This window comes from Gastrolobium bilobum, unplaced genomic scaffold (assembly GCF_033153095.1).
Source record: "Gastrolobium bilobum isolate Gb01-03AN ecotype WA unplaced genomic scaffold, APGP_CSIRO_Gbil_v1 utg28129, whole genome shotgun sequence".
NCBI lineage: Eukaryota > Viridiplantae > Streptophyta > Magnoliopsida > Fabales > Fabaceae > Gastrolobium > Gastrolobium bilobum.
This window is the reverse complement of record NW_026896638.1, coordinates 170,196-184,712: the sequence shown is the minus strand read 5'-3', so window position 1 is coordinate 184,712 and position 14,517 is coordinate 170,196. Positions and strand designations below refer to the sequence as shown.

The 14,517-nt window shown below is 35.5% G+C and overlaps 2 protein-coding genes across 4 annotated transcripts; one reads left to right on the top strand and one right to left on the bottom strand.

The window, feature by feature from the left end:
• Nucleotides 1–560: 560 nt before the first annotated feature.
• On the bottom strand, nt 561–5,227 carry LOC133301187 (heterogeneous nuclear ribonucleoprotein 1-like). Of its 3 annotated transcripts, none has more exons than XR_009750151.1 (3): nt 4,843–5,227; nt 1,494–2,824; nt 561–1,012 (listed from the first exon to the last, which is right to left on the bottom strand). XR_009750151.1 is itself a non-coding variant. In XM_061500807.1 (3 exons), the coding sequence occupies exons 1-3, from the start codon at nt 5,062–5,064 to the stop codon at nt 1,634–1,636; spliced, it is 1,323 nt and encodes a 440-aa protein (XP_061356791.1). In that variant the 5' UTR covers nt 5,065–5,227; the 3' UTR covers nt 1,026–1,633. The 3 variants fall into 3 exon arrangements, 2 of the variants coding, with proteins under 2 accessions (XP_061356791.1, XP_061356790.1); XM_061500807.1 differs by lacking the exon at nt 561–1,012 and having other exon boundaries at nt 1,026–1,746; nt 1,837–2,824; XM_061500806.1 differs by lacking the exon at nt 561–1,012 and having other exon boundaries at nt 1,027–2,824.
• Nucleotides 5,228–13,260: 8,033 nt separating this feature from the next.
• Nucleotides 13,261–14,385, top strand: LOC133301186 (nonsense-mediated mRNA decay protein 2). Its single transcript, XM_061500804.1, has 3 exons — nt 13,261–13,356; nt 13,463–13,527; nt 13,617–14,385. Exons 1-3 carry the CDS (start codon nt 13,261–13,263, stop codon nt 14,383–14,385), a joined length of 930 nt encoding a protein of 309 aa, XP_061356788.1.
• The last annotated feature ends 132 nt before the right edge of the window (nt 14,386–14,517 follow it).

The following is a 14,517-nucleotide window of genomic DNA, read 5'->3' as shown; positions in this document are numbered from 1 at the left end:
AAGAAAATGAATCTGACCTTTCATTAACACATCAATTCAGAGTCAATGGACCAGAGATAAGGAGGAATTTTGGATTCATTGATGTGTTTCTACGATCACATCATGCTCCTTATATGGAGGTGTGTATGGTACGCAAATCAGGCAAATGTAAAAAACAGAACATGTGAACAACAGCAAAATAACTAGATAGCCAGCTTAGCACTAAAACAGAATATCAGTGTAAAGTTGGGGCCTTCTAACTAACTTCCCAGTAACAAGCTTTGCTTCAAAGCGCTTTCAAAGGGTTCATTATCAACAACTAAAAAGGCAGACAAAATTATCAAGTATTATCAATGAATAAAAACTAGTTGAGCATTGATACGCTCAGTAACTAAATGACCAATTAGCTTTTTTCACATCTATAGCTAGCTGTTTCTAACTCAAAAATAGCAACAAATACGGGTACCATTTTGTAGACTGAGAAAACCTAATAGAAGAAAATGACAGCAACAACAATATATCAAGTGATAAAGAACAGAAGGCACTTGCCGCATAATAACAATGCCAATTTGACCCCTTCAGAGGTAAAACAGAAAGCACTTGCCATATAAAACATTTAACAATTTTTAACACCTTCAGAGGTGAAACAAAAGCTAAAACTGAAAGATAACCATAAATACTAGGAATGAAGACGTGATGAGGAAATTCTACATATAAAATCTTGCCTAACTTGGTAAAAAAAATGTTTCAGACATGAACTTATCCCGTGCAAGTATATTAAAAAATAGGCCAAAATCTAAAGTATCAATCAATTCACAGCCAACTGGTTTAGTCAAATATGCTGCAAACCATCCCCTCAAATTTCTGTCAGCCACCACAAACCAGATCAAAAGTTATGAGATTTTATCACTTGAAAGTTCAGGAATCTTGACGATGCGTTGGCCCAGAAAAAACACAATACGACTGAACAAAGTTCATTCCTTAGCCATGAGTGGACACTTGGCTCCACTTCAATACTCGTGCACCTCTCCTCCTGTACAACACAAGTGCAAATACAGGGGGAAATGATTATGCCATCCTCAAAGTGTTTTTACTATCACTACCATTATCGCTACCCATTACGAAGTGATCAACCCAAGTGTCCACTGCTATCAGTAAATACCTTGACAATATCTTATTTCTAATTGTCATATCATAACAATTAATGTATATGATTAAACAATAAGATTTCCCATTGCCAAACTGTAATAAAAAAAGAGCAGATAAAGGAAAGAAAATGAAAACACCAACAAAATGACAACATAGATAATTAACTGCATCAAACCATCATATAAGGTGAAAAGCTACAAGAACTGAGAACTCCAGATTGACTAAAATCATAAACACGCAATTTAAAGCTACACGCTAAAACAAATACTAAATATAAAGTATCATCTAGTATCTCTTCAACCATACTATTTATTATAAACTAGAAAAGCAGATACTGCAAACTACTGGGATTCAAGCAACCCAACCAGTCCCATTGTGTATTGACATCGAACTTGAGTCACTCCTTTGCTGCTGGAAGAATTCATTGTAAGCTCATGATTTAAGATTAAAAGCCAGGGATCCGCAAGTGAAGTTTAGGATCCACCAAGAGATTCAACTATCAAAATTACTGTTGTTGGGCTTGTCGAGACTGAACACTGCCATAGCCACCACTATAACCAACTTGTCCACCATGGGAGCCATTCCCATGAGGAGTCCCATAGTTTCCAGATGCCTGAGCTTGTTCAGACCTCCAAGCTGCATTTCCAAAGCCTGAATTTCCATTTGCATCCCCATAGCCACTGCCCATATAGCTGCCACTGCCACCACTACCTTGTAGTTCACTCCCGCTAGCATTACTATTTGGAGCACTCCCAGTACGCCCTCCAACAGCACCATATACACCTGGATTCCCATATGAACTATCACTTCCACCGTACCCACCATACCCAGCATATCCATAACCCTGATTCCCATATCCAGCAGCTCCACTAGGGGATTGACCTGCAGTGACAGAACCAGGGCCGCCTCCACCAGATCCAGCACCACCACTTGAAGCACCCCAAGCAGCAGTGTTCCCATAGCCCATAGACCCATAACCAGAGGGAGTCTGAGCAGGCCATGAACTCCTTGGGCCACCTGGTGGACCACCAGCATAAGCAGCATTTGGGACGTTTGGATTCCCGTACGTTGCACCAGCAGGTCCACCATACCCAGCAGTGGCACCACCATAACTTCCATATGCACCGTAACCAATGCCATTATTAGCTGGACCATACCCATACCCAGGAGCACTATAGGCAGAAGAGCCATAAGGCGTGAATCCACCTGCAGCGCTTTGAGGCTGCATGTACCTACTAGAATCCATACGACCATCATATGCATTTTGGTTGCCACTAGATGCCCCATACCCTTGATATCCACCACCTCCAGCACCACTCATACGGCCACTTGCACCAGGATTTGCATCCTTGGGAAGTGCACGCTTTACCTCTACTTGTTTACCATTTAAATCATGAAACGACTTGTGCAAAACCATATCAACTGCTTCCTCACTATCAAAAGAAATAAATCCAAATCCTCGGGGTCGTCCAGAATTCTGGTCATACATGAGTACTACATCAGTTACATGTCCATAAGATTCAAAGTATTGACGAAAATTTTCTTCAGTCAGGGTGGGAGGCAATCCTCCAACAAATATCTTTTTTGTCCTGATATTTCCACCACTTCCAGAATTCATAGAAGAATTGGGGTTTCCAACTCTGGAAGTGACAGAAATCTGTTGATCCTCTCTTGAGAAGGCCCTCTTGGCATCAACCTAAATAATAAAATTATAAAATAAGTTGCTAATTAGGCCTATAACTGATATTGGGGAGAAAAGCAACAACAAGATCACAACAATTATCAACATTTTCAAAACTTATCTTTTAGGCTGAGACATTAAGTCATGTTTTCAGATATTTGGGCATACCCAAAACCATACGAAACAAAACATGGTAAAAACTATCACTAGATCCCATAAGATTCATTACTCATATTACATTCAAGCAAGGCCATGCTCATCCATGAAAACAAGTAATCCTAATTCATAAATACAAGTATTGTTGAAGGAAATAGATCACATACTAGCAACATCAAAAGATCTCTATTTCTTTATTTTTCAAGATATCATTAATGAGGATTCAAATCTTAAAATATCAACATTATTATAACCAGTCATAAACATTTACAAGTATAAGTGCCTTAATTTCTAGAAAAAAATAAAAGAGATAGAAGTAATATGGATAAACTGCAAACATAACAAAGCAAGAAGCATCTATTCAACTTCACTACACATTGATCCATTAAGAATGCTTAACTACAGCTAGTAGCATAATTATTATTTGTTTTCTAACAACTTTGTCTACAAACACAGTCCACAAAACTGTCATCATCTGACTGTGTTTATGCATATCTTAAACTAGGACAAGCAAACCAAACTACCAACAAAATAATTAGGCCCATGTTGCAAAAACTACTTAGCCAAAAATAGGCGTGCAAGGATGAAAACAACCAATCTAGAGATGAACCACTCAAAATTAAAAAAGAAAACCCCATTAAGCCAATAAAGCACAGAACCAAATGCACTAACTCTATGAATAAACCATGAAAACGATTATAAACCCCAAACAGAAGCCATCATTCATTCAACAAAACAAAAACCATGATTCATTTTATTCCCCCCACCCCAAAAAGAAAAGAAACCCACTTGGAATTCGGAAGCAGCAACAGTGAAGTGACAAAGGGAGAGCAAGAGCAAACCCTTGTGCAGGGTAGAACCAAAGTTATCAAATGCAGATTGCAGCATGTCGCGGCAAACCCCGAAAAACACTATAGCGTTATAGCGGATTGCGGTTGCGGAATAGATATATGACAGAAATAATGACAAAAAAAAAAAATTTAAAGGCAGAGATCGCAGAAGTGACAGAGAGAGACGCTGATAGACTAAAAAACTCTTAAAAAAATTTTGTTAGACATTTAAATTTAGGACAAAATTGACATTTTGCCTTATGACAACAATGTGGCTGCGATTTGACCGCAAATGTGATCGCAATGGCCGCTATTGCGTTCTGGTGCGGCGCGGCGCAATTTCTTGCGGCAAGGCACCGCAACGCCCATACGGCGCGGCAAGGCACCGCTATTGCGGCGCAATTAACTACTATGGGTAGAACGCCGCCTTTCATTTTCACTTTGCAAAGAGGCTGTTTTTAGTACTCGAATCTCAAATGTTTTGGACAAACGCACTGTTATTGACCTGATATAGAGGCCTATATTCTAGAAGGCCTAAGAAGTAACCTCTAATAGGGAAATTAAGTAAATATTCCTTAATTGTAATAATCCTAATACGGCAGCAATGGATCATAAACTGGACCTCCAATATTCCTAAGAGACCCAGAAGTCCACTTTTGCCACATAACCCATCTATAAATAAAGGGTTCCGCGGTATATACATTCTAAATCCTCTCTCTTAAACACACCTGGTTATGCCGTCTATAATAATGCACAGTGATCCGCTATCTCTTACATAGAAGAGAGGGCATACAGATCCAACAGCAGCCACCGGCTGGACATATCTATCATCATGACAGAACACGCACTATAAAATTTGCAAAACCAAGTTCTCTATGAAAAATAAACAGAGCACTCCCCACCAAAAAGAAAAAAATAAAATAAAAAGTAAACACCTAAAGAATCCCAACACAGTGACAAAAGAGGGGTTGTGGAACATGAAGTAAAAACTGGGGGAAAAAATACACCAAAAATTAACAAAAAAATAAATAACAGTAGAGACATCACCGTTCTTCCATCAATAACGTGCTTGTCTTCGAGAACCCTGTCGAGAATAGAAGGATCTGCGAAGACAACAAAGCCAAAGCCTCTGGGCTTGCCAGTGTTCTTCTCCCTCATGACTGAAGTGCTCAATACATCACCATAGTTGCTGAAATGCTCCTTCAGCTTGTCTTCATTAGTATCCCACGAAATCCCACCAATAAAAAGCTTTCCCTGATCCGAATCCATTTCCCTTACTCTATCTCTCTCTATATATATATATAAATACTTGTATAGATAGATAGATATATGAATATGAGTTGATTTGTGAAGAAAGATGAAGATGGGGATTTGGGTTTGGGTTCGGGAAAGGAAGAATCAAAGCGAGGGAAGAGAAGGGAAAGAAGAGGGTTTGGTGTGATGTGGCTGAGAGAGAGAGAGAAAGTATAGAGTGTGTGTGTGATGGATTAAGGCTTGTAAAAAGTAATCAACTTGAAGGGCTCTGATTTGTTTTATTTTAAGATAAAAGATTTATTTCTTAAAGGAAAAAAAATCTTTCTTAGATTACAAATGATTTTCTAATAAATTAAACTGAAAGAACTTATTATGTGAACCAAAAAAAGGTAAATATATAATTTATTAATGTGAACAAATTAGTCTTTTAACTTTATAAATCTGTATCGAATTACATCTATTACATCATATTTTTTAGTCATTTGTTCTTTTTTAAAAATAATCTTAAAGTTGGGTAATTATGTTATTTTATTTCAAACACATATTTGTTTAAGTTGTTTACATTTTTAATTATATCATATGAGAGAAAAAATAAAACAATATAAATATATTAAAAATATTTATAAAGAAAAAAGTGTTTGTCATTTTAAGAGAGAAATAGACACAGAAAAAAAATTATTTAAATTTTAAATTGAAAAAAAACCACTCACTTTATCTCTCCCATGATTTTTATTTTTTGTGTCTATCTCTCTCCTATAATGACACATCTTATGTCATTTAAAATGACAAACACCAAGCCTATATATATATATATATATATATATATATATATATATATATATATATATATATATATATTTGAGTCAATTTTTATTGCTTCAATTTCTATTATCTTTTGTATAATTAATCTCATATGTTTAAACATTCACTAATTTTTCTTGAGATAATTTATTTAATAAAGTTGTAATGTATAATAAAGCTAAGATTTTGAATTACATAGGGATATTAAAATAGCCACACACGATGCACATGCACGCACAAAATTAAAATTAAAGTGAAAATTCTAACCTAACAACCAGAACTATTTGTAATATTGGACAATCCAATAAAATAAATTAATGAAAGCGTACATACCTCTATAGTAATATTAAATTTTTGGAAAAATATGTTATTTAAAAATTTTTGATCCACTTTCATAATGAAAGCCTACATGCCTCTCTAATATAAATTTTCTCAAAAGTATGTTATTTAAAATTTTTGGATCTACTTCCTTAATTAATCTTAATATTAAATCTATAGTTATTAATTATTCAAAGATGAAAAAATATTACTTTTTGGAGTTACCCAACCCTAATTATCTCTTTGAGACGAGTTGGCTCCCTCCGGTATCCCCACGAGCTTCGACTCTTTGAGCTGGCTATGGGACTAATCCGGAGTGCGGGGGAACAGTGATGGCTAAAGGTTCAGCGCCCTCTCCAAGAATGCATTCAGCGGGAATTGAACACATATCCAACCTCACTAACTCAGCGCCAAATTACCAACTGAGCTGCACCCATTGGGTGAAAAAATATTACTTTAATTGCTAACATGATGCTAATTATTAATTTATCATTTAAAATAAGATATATTCCTAAATTTAAATTAATGAAAAAAAAATCAATTCTTTCAAACCAATGTTTTGAGATAAATATTAACTTATAAATAACATAAATAACTTATATAAAATAATTTTTTATAAAAAAAAATTCAGAAGTTATTTTTTATAATTTAAAAAATACAAAAATTTAGGCTTCTATTTTTATTAAAAAAAAATCTTTAACAATTATGATTTTTCAAATACTTTTTAGAAGAAGAAAAAATAAACCAATAAAATATATATACATATATCATTTTAACCTGAAAAATATATAATTTTTATTGACAAATTAATAACGTGGTAATATGTAATCTTTGTGTGTATCTTTCATCTACTTATTTAATGCTGATAAGAAGGGAGATAGACATAATTATAAATAATCAAGATTTTTTTACATTACATAATTATGTTAAGACAAGACATGTAGGGATACATTCCTGAATTTAAATGATCGGGAAAAAAAAATCAAATCTTTTTAAAACCAAAATTTTGAGAGAGAAAATTCAGTTATGAATATTGAATAACACAAAGCACTTATATAATATAATTTTTTTTCTACAAAAGTTATTTTTATAACTTTCAAAAAAAAATTACCAAAAAATTATTTTTTTTAGGTTTTTGTTTTCTTTAAAAAAAAAGTTGTCTAATTATTATAATTTTTTAAACAAATTTTCTTAGTTAAAAAAGTACTTTTTAGAAGAAGAAAAAAACAAATCCATGAAGTGAAAACGTCACCTAGTCATATTTTGAGTAATTGACCCATAAAGTAAGATAGATGATAGAGTGCTTAAAAGCATTTTAATATTGAACAACATTTTAAATGCATTTATGTTTTCTTTTTCATAAAAAATAAAAGTAAAAAGTCAAGACCTCATTAAAAAAAATAGAAAGATGCAAGAAAATTTCGTGCTATTAATTACAAAAGTTTTATTAATCTGGGATGTAAAAAAATATATTATTTGATATATATACCTTAAATTATTCATAAAATTGTAAAATTATTTTTTCAATAAAGGATAATTTACCATATTGCATGTGTCTCCTTATAATAATATTTGCCAAACTTTTATTTATGTTTTCATGATACTTTTTTCATTATTTTATGTGTTTTATAATAAAAAAAATACATAAATATTTCATGTATTTAATTCAAGAACTGATTCCTCAATAATTTACATGCTGAAGTCATGGGGAGAACAAAGGATTCACTTTTGCTATCTTACTTTGTTGGATGAATTGTATTATTCTCTTTTTTATGTAAGGGCTCAATATAAAAGATCTGTGTAATACACCATAGAAGTCCACTGGTACAAGTATAACCTCGTCATAGGTAATCTGAAGGGTTATTTGACCATTTTACCCCTCATTAATTAATTAATAATTATTTTGCCCCTGATTCGAAATTATCTACCAATCTGCCGCTCTTTAATCGATTACCTTGCATTTTTAATCGACTAAATAATTGTTGGGAGATTTAATCAACTAAATCTACCTGGCTTTTTGACCACTGTAGCCCTTTATTAATAATTATTTACCAAATTGCCCTCGATTAGAAACTATTACGAAAAATTAACCCTCCAAACAAACATAACACCAATCTGCCCCTGTTTGACCGTTGACCACGAAGCATACCCGGGTACCCCACTCCATACCCGGGTATATTTTAAAAAAATCAACCATACCTGAGTATGGAGTGGGGTACCCGGGTATTGTTCTTCAATTTGGAAATTTTTTGAATAATTTACCCGGGTAGGTAATGGGGTACCCGGGTAGATTTCGCGAATAGGGTACCCAATACCAAGGGTTTCGGCCATTGTTGCGAGGTAGAGTTTTTTCTCCCCAAATCAGTTTCCCTTCACGTCTCTATTCTGAAACATCACACATATATTTCATCTCATCATCTCAAAAAGCTTAATCTTGGTAGGACATTGGCATTACACCTCCACATTTCCATTTTGTGTTAAAAAATTCGAACCAAGATCCAAACCCAAAACCTAAACCCAAATTTTCGTGTGAAAGATGAGTTCAAGTCCTATCATGGTACCTATAGTTATTTACTACAATGGGAGGCATTTTGAAGGTCCGATTTGAAGGAAAAACAAAAACGATGAAAATCAAAGTGGGCACTACATGCAATGAACTCAAGGACGGAATTCTCCAAAAAATGGGGTCAGAAGGCATCCATTCCATCCACCGCATGATAGCCAGGTTAGAGACTGTTGTGGATATGGATACAATATACTACATTGGTAACGATATCAATGATGATGAAGATGTGGAGTTTGTCACAGATGCGTATGTTGGATGGAAAGTATTAAAAATGATTGACATATTTATAATGGTTCACATATTTATTTTGTCATCTTAACTCACTAATTGCATATGTCATTAATGATTTTGCAGGGTACACATGTTCAAAGATTAATTTTGATCTCAGATACAAGGAATTCATCGACAACAATCCAGAAGTTGCTTCATTGTTGGAGGCGATACCGAAAGAGCAATGGTGCAGGTCGTATGATGAGGCAGGACGTAGGTTTGGTCATATGACAACTAACCTATCTGAGTGTGTGAATAAGGTGCTTCGGGGAGCACGTAATCTGCCTATCACTGCATTGGTTAAGATGACATTCAGTAGATTCGTTGAGTATTTCGTCAACAGACGTGAAGAGATTGAAAAAGACGTCTCACAAGGCTGGATAATTTCAAAGAAGGTTGAGGCAGCTTTGCAAAAAAATGATGAATTGGCCGGCACTTATCGTGTGAGGATTTTTGATAGTCAGTTGTTATTGTTTGAGGTTGAGGATGCCTATAATCAATCTACACACGAGGTCGGTGACACCATGCGAGTGGACTTAATCAATCATAAATGTCAGTGTGGTAGGTTCACGGCAAGGAGGTATCCCTGCAGCCACGTATTAGCAGTTTGCAAGGCAGCTCGTTTGAACCATTATGATTATGTGGATCCTGTTTTCAAAATTCCAACCATTACTAAAGTATATGCTGCACATTGGTATCCTATTGGCAATGAAATGTTGATTGATTAAATGGAGGCCATCACATGATCAAATGTCCATCCTCCCTCAGGAGTTGTCCATCCCCCCTCAAGTGATGGTGGACCTGGTGGTCGCCGTGTGCGGCTGCGACGTGCAGGAGTGGGATCAACAGCATGGACAACATCATCTGAGTCATCATCATCAAGTCCTGCATCAACATCATAAAAAGTAGACATTAAAATGTGGATGGTGCAAAAACATTAACCCTACTGCTACCCTAAATCCAAAAAACATTTACCTGCACCTGCATCCTCCATCTGAGCATCGTGCTGAAGGGGGACCTCTGGTGGTTCAGGTGCCTTCTTCCAGTACCACACACCTGCTGCGCTCTGCATAATCCTGCATTGCTTCAAAAGGCGCTCCCCAAAGATGGCATTCCATGCTGTGGCTGTCTTCATGGTCTCAGTTGCCATAGGAACACCAAATCTGTGCAAAATCTTCTGGACCAGGAATGCAAATGGCAATTCAGCCTTTTTTGACTTGGTCGCCTTCCACATCAAGATGCATATGTAGTGCCTCTAGTTCACCTTAATATGGTGAAGGAGGGCCCACAATATCACAAAGTCACCTTCCAGCACCTTCGAATGATTATGAGGGCGCTGGAAAATAATGTGGGTCACCACATAATGAAGTATGCGGGCAGACACAGACAAATTGCTGACAGGATAATGAGCAAATTGTCCGGCCTTTGCATCTGCCCTCCTGGTCTCAGCCACAACAGCCTCCCTATCATAACCACCAAATATATGATGGTTGTCTCCGTCATATAGTGCTGACCCTGTCTCACCGTCGAAGTCAAATCCCAGCAACTCTGTCCATATAGGAGCAGTAAGGATGATATCAATCCCGCATACACGGGAAGTTAGCTCACCATGCACATAGCCCAGGTTCTGGTAGAATGCTCGCACCATGACCTCTGAGTACGGGCACCTCATCTCCATAAGCACCATCAAATGTGTTTGCTGAAGAAGTGGGACTATGTCGAACCGCTCCAAATTGAAGAACGCCGAATCCAGTGATTTCGGCTCATGAAAAACTTCACAAACCGCTCGTGTGCACCAGCGTCATCCTCAAATAAATATCTGAACGGCAGGTCCGGAGCCTGATGCACAGTCTGGGGCTGAGAGGAGGAAGATACATCATGTCGGTGCTTGCTCCTCCCTTCAGTATTCACCGCTCTCTTCTTCCCAGCGCGTTTGTCCTCCATGCAATAACACTGTAAAAAAAAATCAATTTCAGAGAATATGGATAAACAAGTTTAGGGTTAGGGTTAGGGTTTTTTATTAGCAACAAATCAGAATGCATTTTGAAAACGAAAATTAACAATACGCAAAGCAATAAATTAAAATGCATACATGATTACATCAAGGTCAGGCCGATTTTTATGATGAATCAGAAATTCAAACGGAAAAAAATAACAAATCTTGAAATTTCAATCGATAGAAGGAACCCATACCGTGCGCCAAGGATGATGACAAAGTCTTGAGATGATCGATCAAACGTGCTCCCAGAATGGACGAAATCGCACTCAGCAGCTCTCTACCCGGGTACCCTTTGTGGGTTTTTCAAATGGGGGTTGCTGGGGCTTTTAAAAAACCCTATTCGCGAAATATACCCGGGCACCCCATTACCTACCCGGGTAAATAATTCAAAAAATTTCCAGATCGAAGAACAATACCCGGGTACCCCCATACATACCCGGGTATGGTTGATTTTTTTAAAATATACCCGGGTATGGAGTGGGGTACCCGGGTATGCTTCGTGGTCAACGGTCAAACAGGAGCAGATTGGTGTTATGTTTGTTTGGAGGGTTAATTTTTCGTAATAGTTTCTAATCAAGGGCAATTTGGTAAATAATTATTAATAAAGGGCTACAGTGGTCAAAAAGCCAAATCTTCCTACTTAATCGATTAAAAAATCATACTGACTTGTTTTCCTTTGTTGTCTGTTGGGAGATTTAGTCGACTAAATAGGGAGATTTAGTCGATTAAATCTCCCAACAACCATTTTTGCCTGTTTTGACCATTTAGTCGATTAAAAATGCAAGGTAGTCGATTAAAGAGGGGCAGATTGGTAGATAGTTTCGAATCAGGGGCAAAATAGTTATTAATTAATTAACAAGGGGCAAAAGGGTGAAAAAACCTAATCTGAAGACTAAAAGTTCTCCCCATTTGGGTGATAAATTTTATTGTTCTTATTTTTTTAGATAAAGAATTTAATTGTTCTTTACTTTTAATAAAGGGTTAATATTTTCTCATAGTGGAGCTCACTCTATATTTTTTCTCTCATATATTCTCTTTCCTCTCTCCTTTATTTTGTGAGTGTAAAAGATTAATTTTTTCTAATGTAACATAAGAAAAGATTATTCCTTGAATAAAATAGGGGAGGGTAAATTAAAAGTGAAATATTCAAAGTGGACCAGAATTCTCATTTCCTGCGAATCTAAAATGACACACGAAGTAGGTATTTGTAGTTCAGAGGGAAATTAGTGAACAGTGATATTTATAACACTAAAATAACTCTCTTAAAGATCAAAAGCAAAATATGTTCATAGTTCTAGTTGTGTGTTGAATCACAAAGATAGCTCAAATAGAGCATTGTGTTTTTCATGTTTGAGATATGGCTTAGTTAACAATTTCGATACAATAAAGGAAGAAAGTTTGTCGTAATATTATGTCATTATAAAGTGATAGTATTTTAATTAATATTTAAATTAAAAAAAATCAATAAAAAATTATCGTAATAATTTTTTATTTTATGACAAATTTCTAAAATCATAAAACATAATTGTTTATTTAAAATGACAAAATACTTTATCTTTTAAAAAGACAAATATTTTTCCTTATTTTTAAAATGAAATAATCTTAATGTTTCTCTTTCTTTATCTTATACTTGAGTTTACAATTAAAAAACGCAAATCTTTTTTTGTTATTTTATTTCTTACCAATTCTTTATTTATTACTTATTTTTTATCTATTTTCAAATTTCAAATTTCAAATTTCAAATGAGGTTAAATATTAAATATAAACTATTTAGTAAATAATTTACATTAATTACTTCAGATTCAACATGTAACGGTGGTGCCAATGTCTCGGGCATATAAAATGCATAATTTTAAAATGAAAAAAAAAAAAAGGCAGAAAAGGAAATAAAAATAAGAGAGGACAAATAAATAGTAGATACGAAAGCAAAAGATTTAGGCGGCACTTTGCATTTTCAGATTTGAGACAAAAAGCAACTTACAAGTTGACCCTACCCTTCTTTTTAACTAATAAAAAAGAGAAAAAGAAAAAGAAAAAAAGAAACTCTTGTGCCCACAATCATCATTAAAAGCCTAACGTTACTATTTTCGAAATTGCTTGGAGCCAAACGGCTTTAAAACTCTTGTCACATGTTCTCTCCGTTTTCTCTCTGGGTGGCATGCAGTGTCACTTTTTTTATTTGAGTTGCTTTCATTATTATATGCCACCATAGCAGCAACTACACTTCTTCCTCCTTCTCTTCTCTTCTCTATAGAAGATGGGTTGTTTTCTTGCATGTTTTGGTTTTTCCAACAAAAGAAAGCGTAGAAAGACTCTCTACAAAGTCCTTTCTCGACACCAACACCAACACCATGTAAGCACTTCCTTTCTTTTGTTCTTATTTAACAACGGACACGTTCATATTTCAGCCACTTTTTCAGTTATAACTTCAAAAAAAAAAAAAAATTGTTATCTTGCAGAAATATGCAAACTATGAAGTTCTTGCCGTATCAGAAAAATCCATTATCCCATATTCTGGTTTAAGGTTACCATTTATCTTCTCTCTTCCTTTTCTTTAATGTGTGTAGATGATGGATTATTTGTTTACTTTTATTCTTATTTTGTTCGAGACAGAGATGAAGGGAAGGAGCAGAATAGTGTCAAAAGCAAGAAGAAGAAGAAGAAGAAAGTTACCTTCAATTTGAATGTACAGATATACGAGCCAAACCCCACTGCTTATCAGGTATTGGATAATGAGGAAGAAGAAAATAAGAACAACACTGCACAACCAGAAGGAAGGAGCTTACCTTCTTCGATCTTAGGAGGAGAGGGATCTGCAGCCTTGACTATGAGATACCCTTCAAATTACAGATATTACAACTGCTCAGAAGGCTATGATGAGGAGGATGAAATATCACATGAGGAATCTGACATTGATGATGATGAATTTGATGATGGGTATGATTGGGATGATGGTGGTAGTGATGTAAGTATAGAGAATGATGAGGATGAAGTACATGATGAAAACACTAAACAGAAAGTGTTGTCAGAAGACATGATAAAGAATCAGATGCCAGTTGCTCCAAATGATGCTGAGATGGAAACCAATTTAAGTGGACGAGACAGAAGCATAAACATGTATTCTGTTCTGAGCCCTGTAGAGAACCTCACTCAGTGGAAAGCAATCAAAGCAAAAGTCACATCAACTATGCACAGGAGGAAGGAGAATGTTCCCCCAGAACAAAATACAAGCATGCCCTTGAATTCTTCACCTTGCAACTTAGAATCAAATGTCCTTCAGTCCAAACCCCTGTTGCCAGAAATTGCAGTTGATTCCAGTCTTTCAAACTGGTTGATTTCTCCTAATTATAATGTCTCCAAGATCACAATTCATTGTCAATGATGCGGACATGTCATTGAAGAATCAGAGACTTGGAAGATATTAATCCCATGGACTTAACAGAGCAGCTTTTAATTGGTGGACATGAATTTCACACAGGAAAGTGCAATATGATACTACCAGCCTATTATTGGT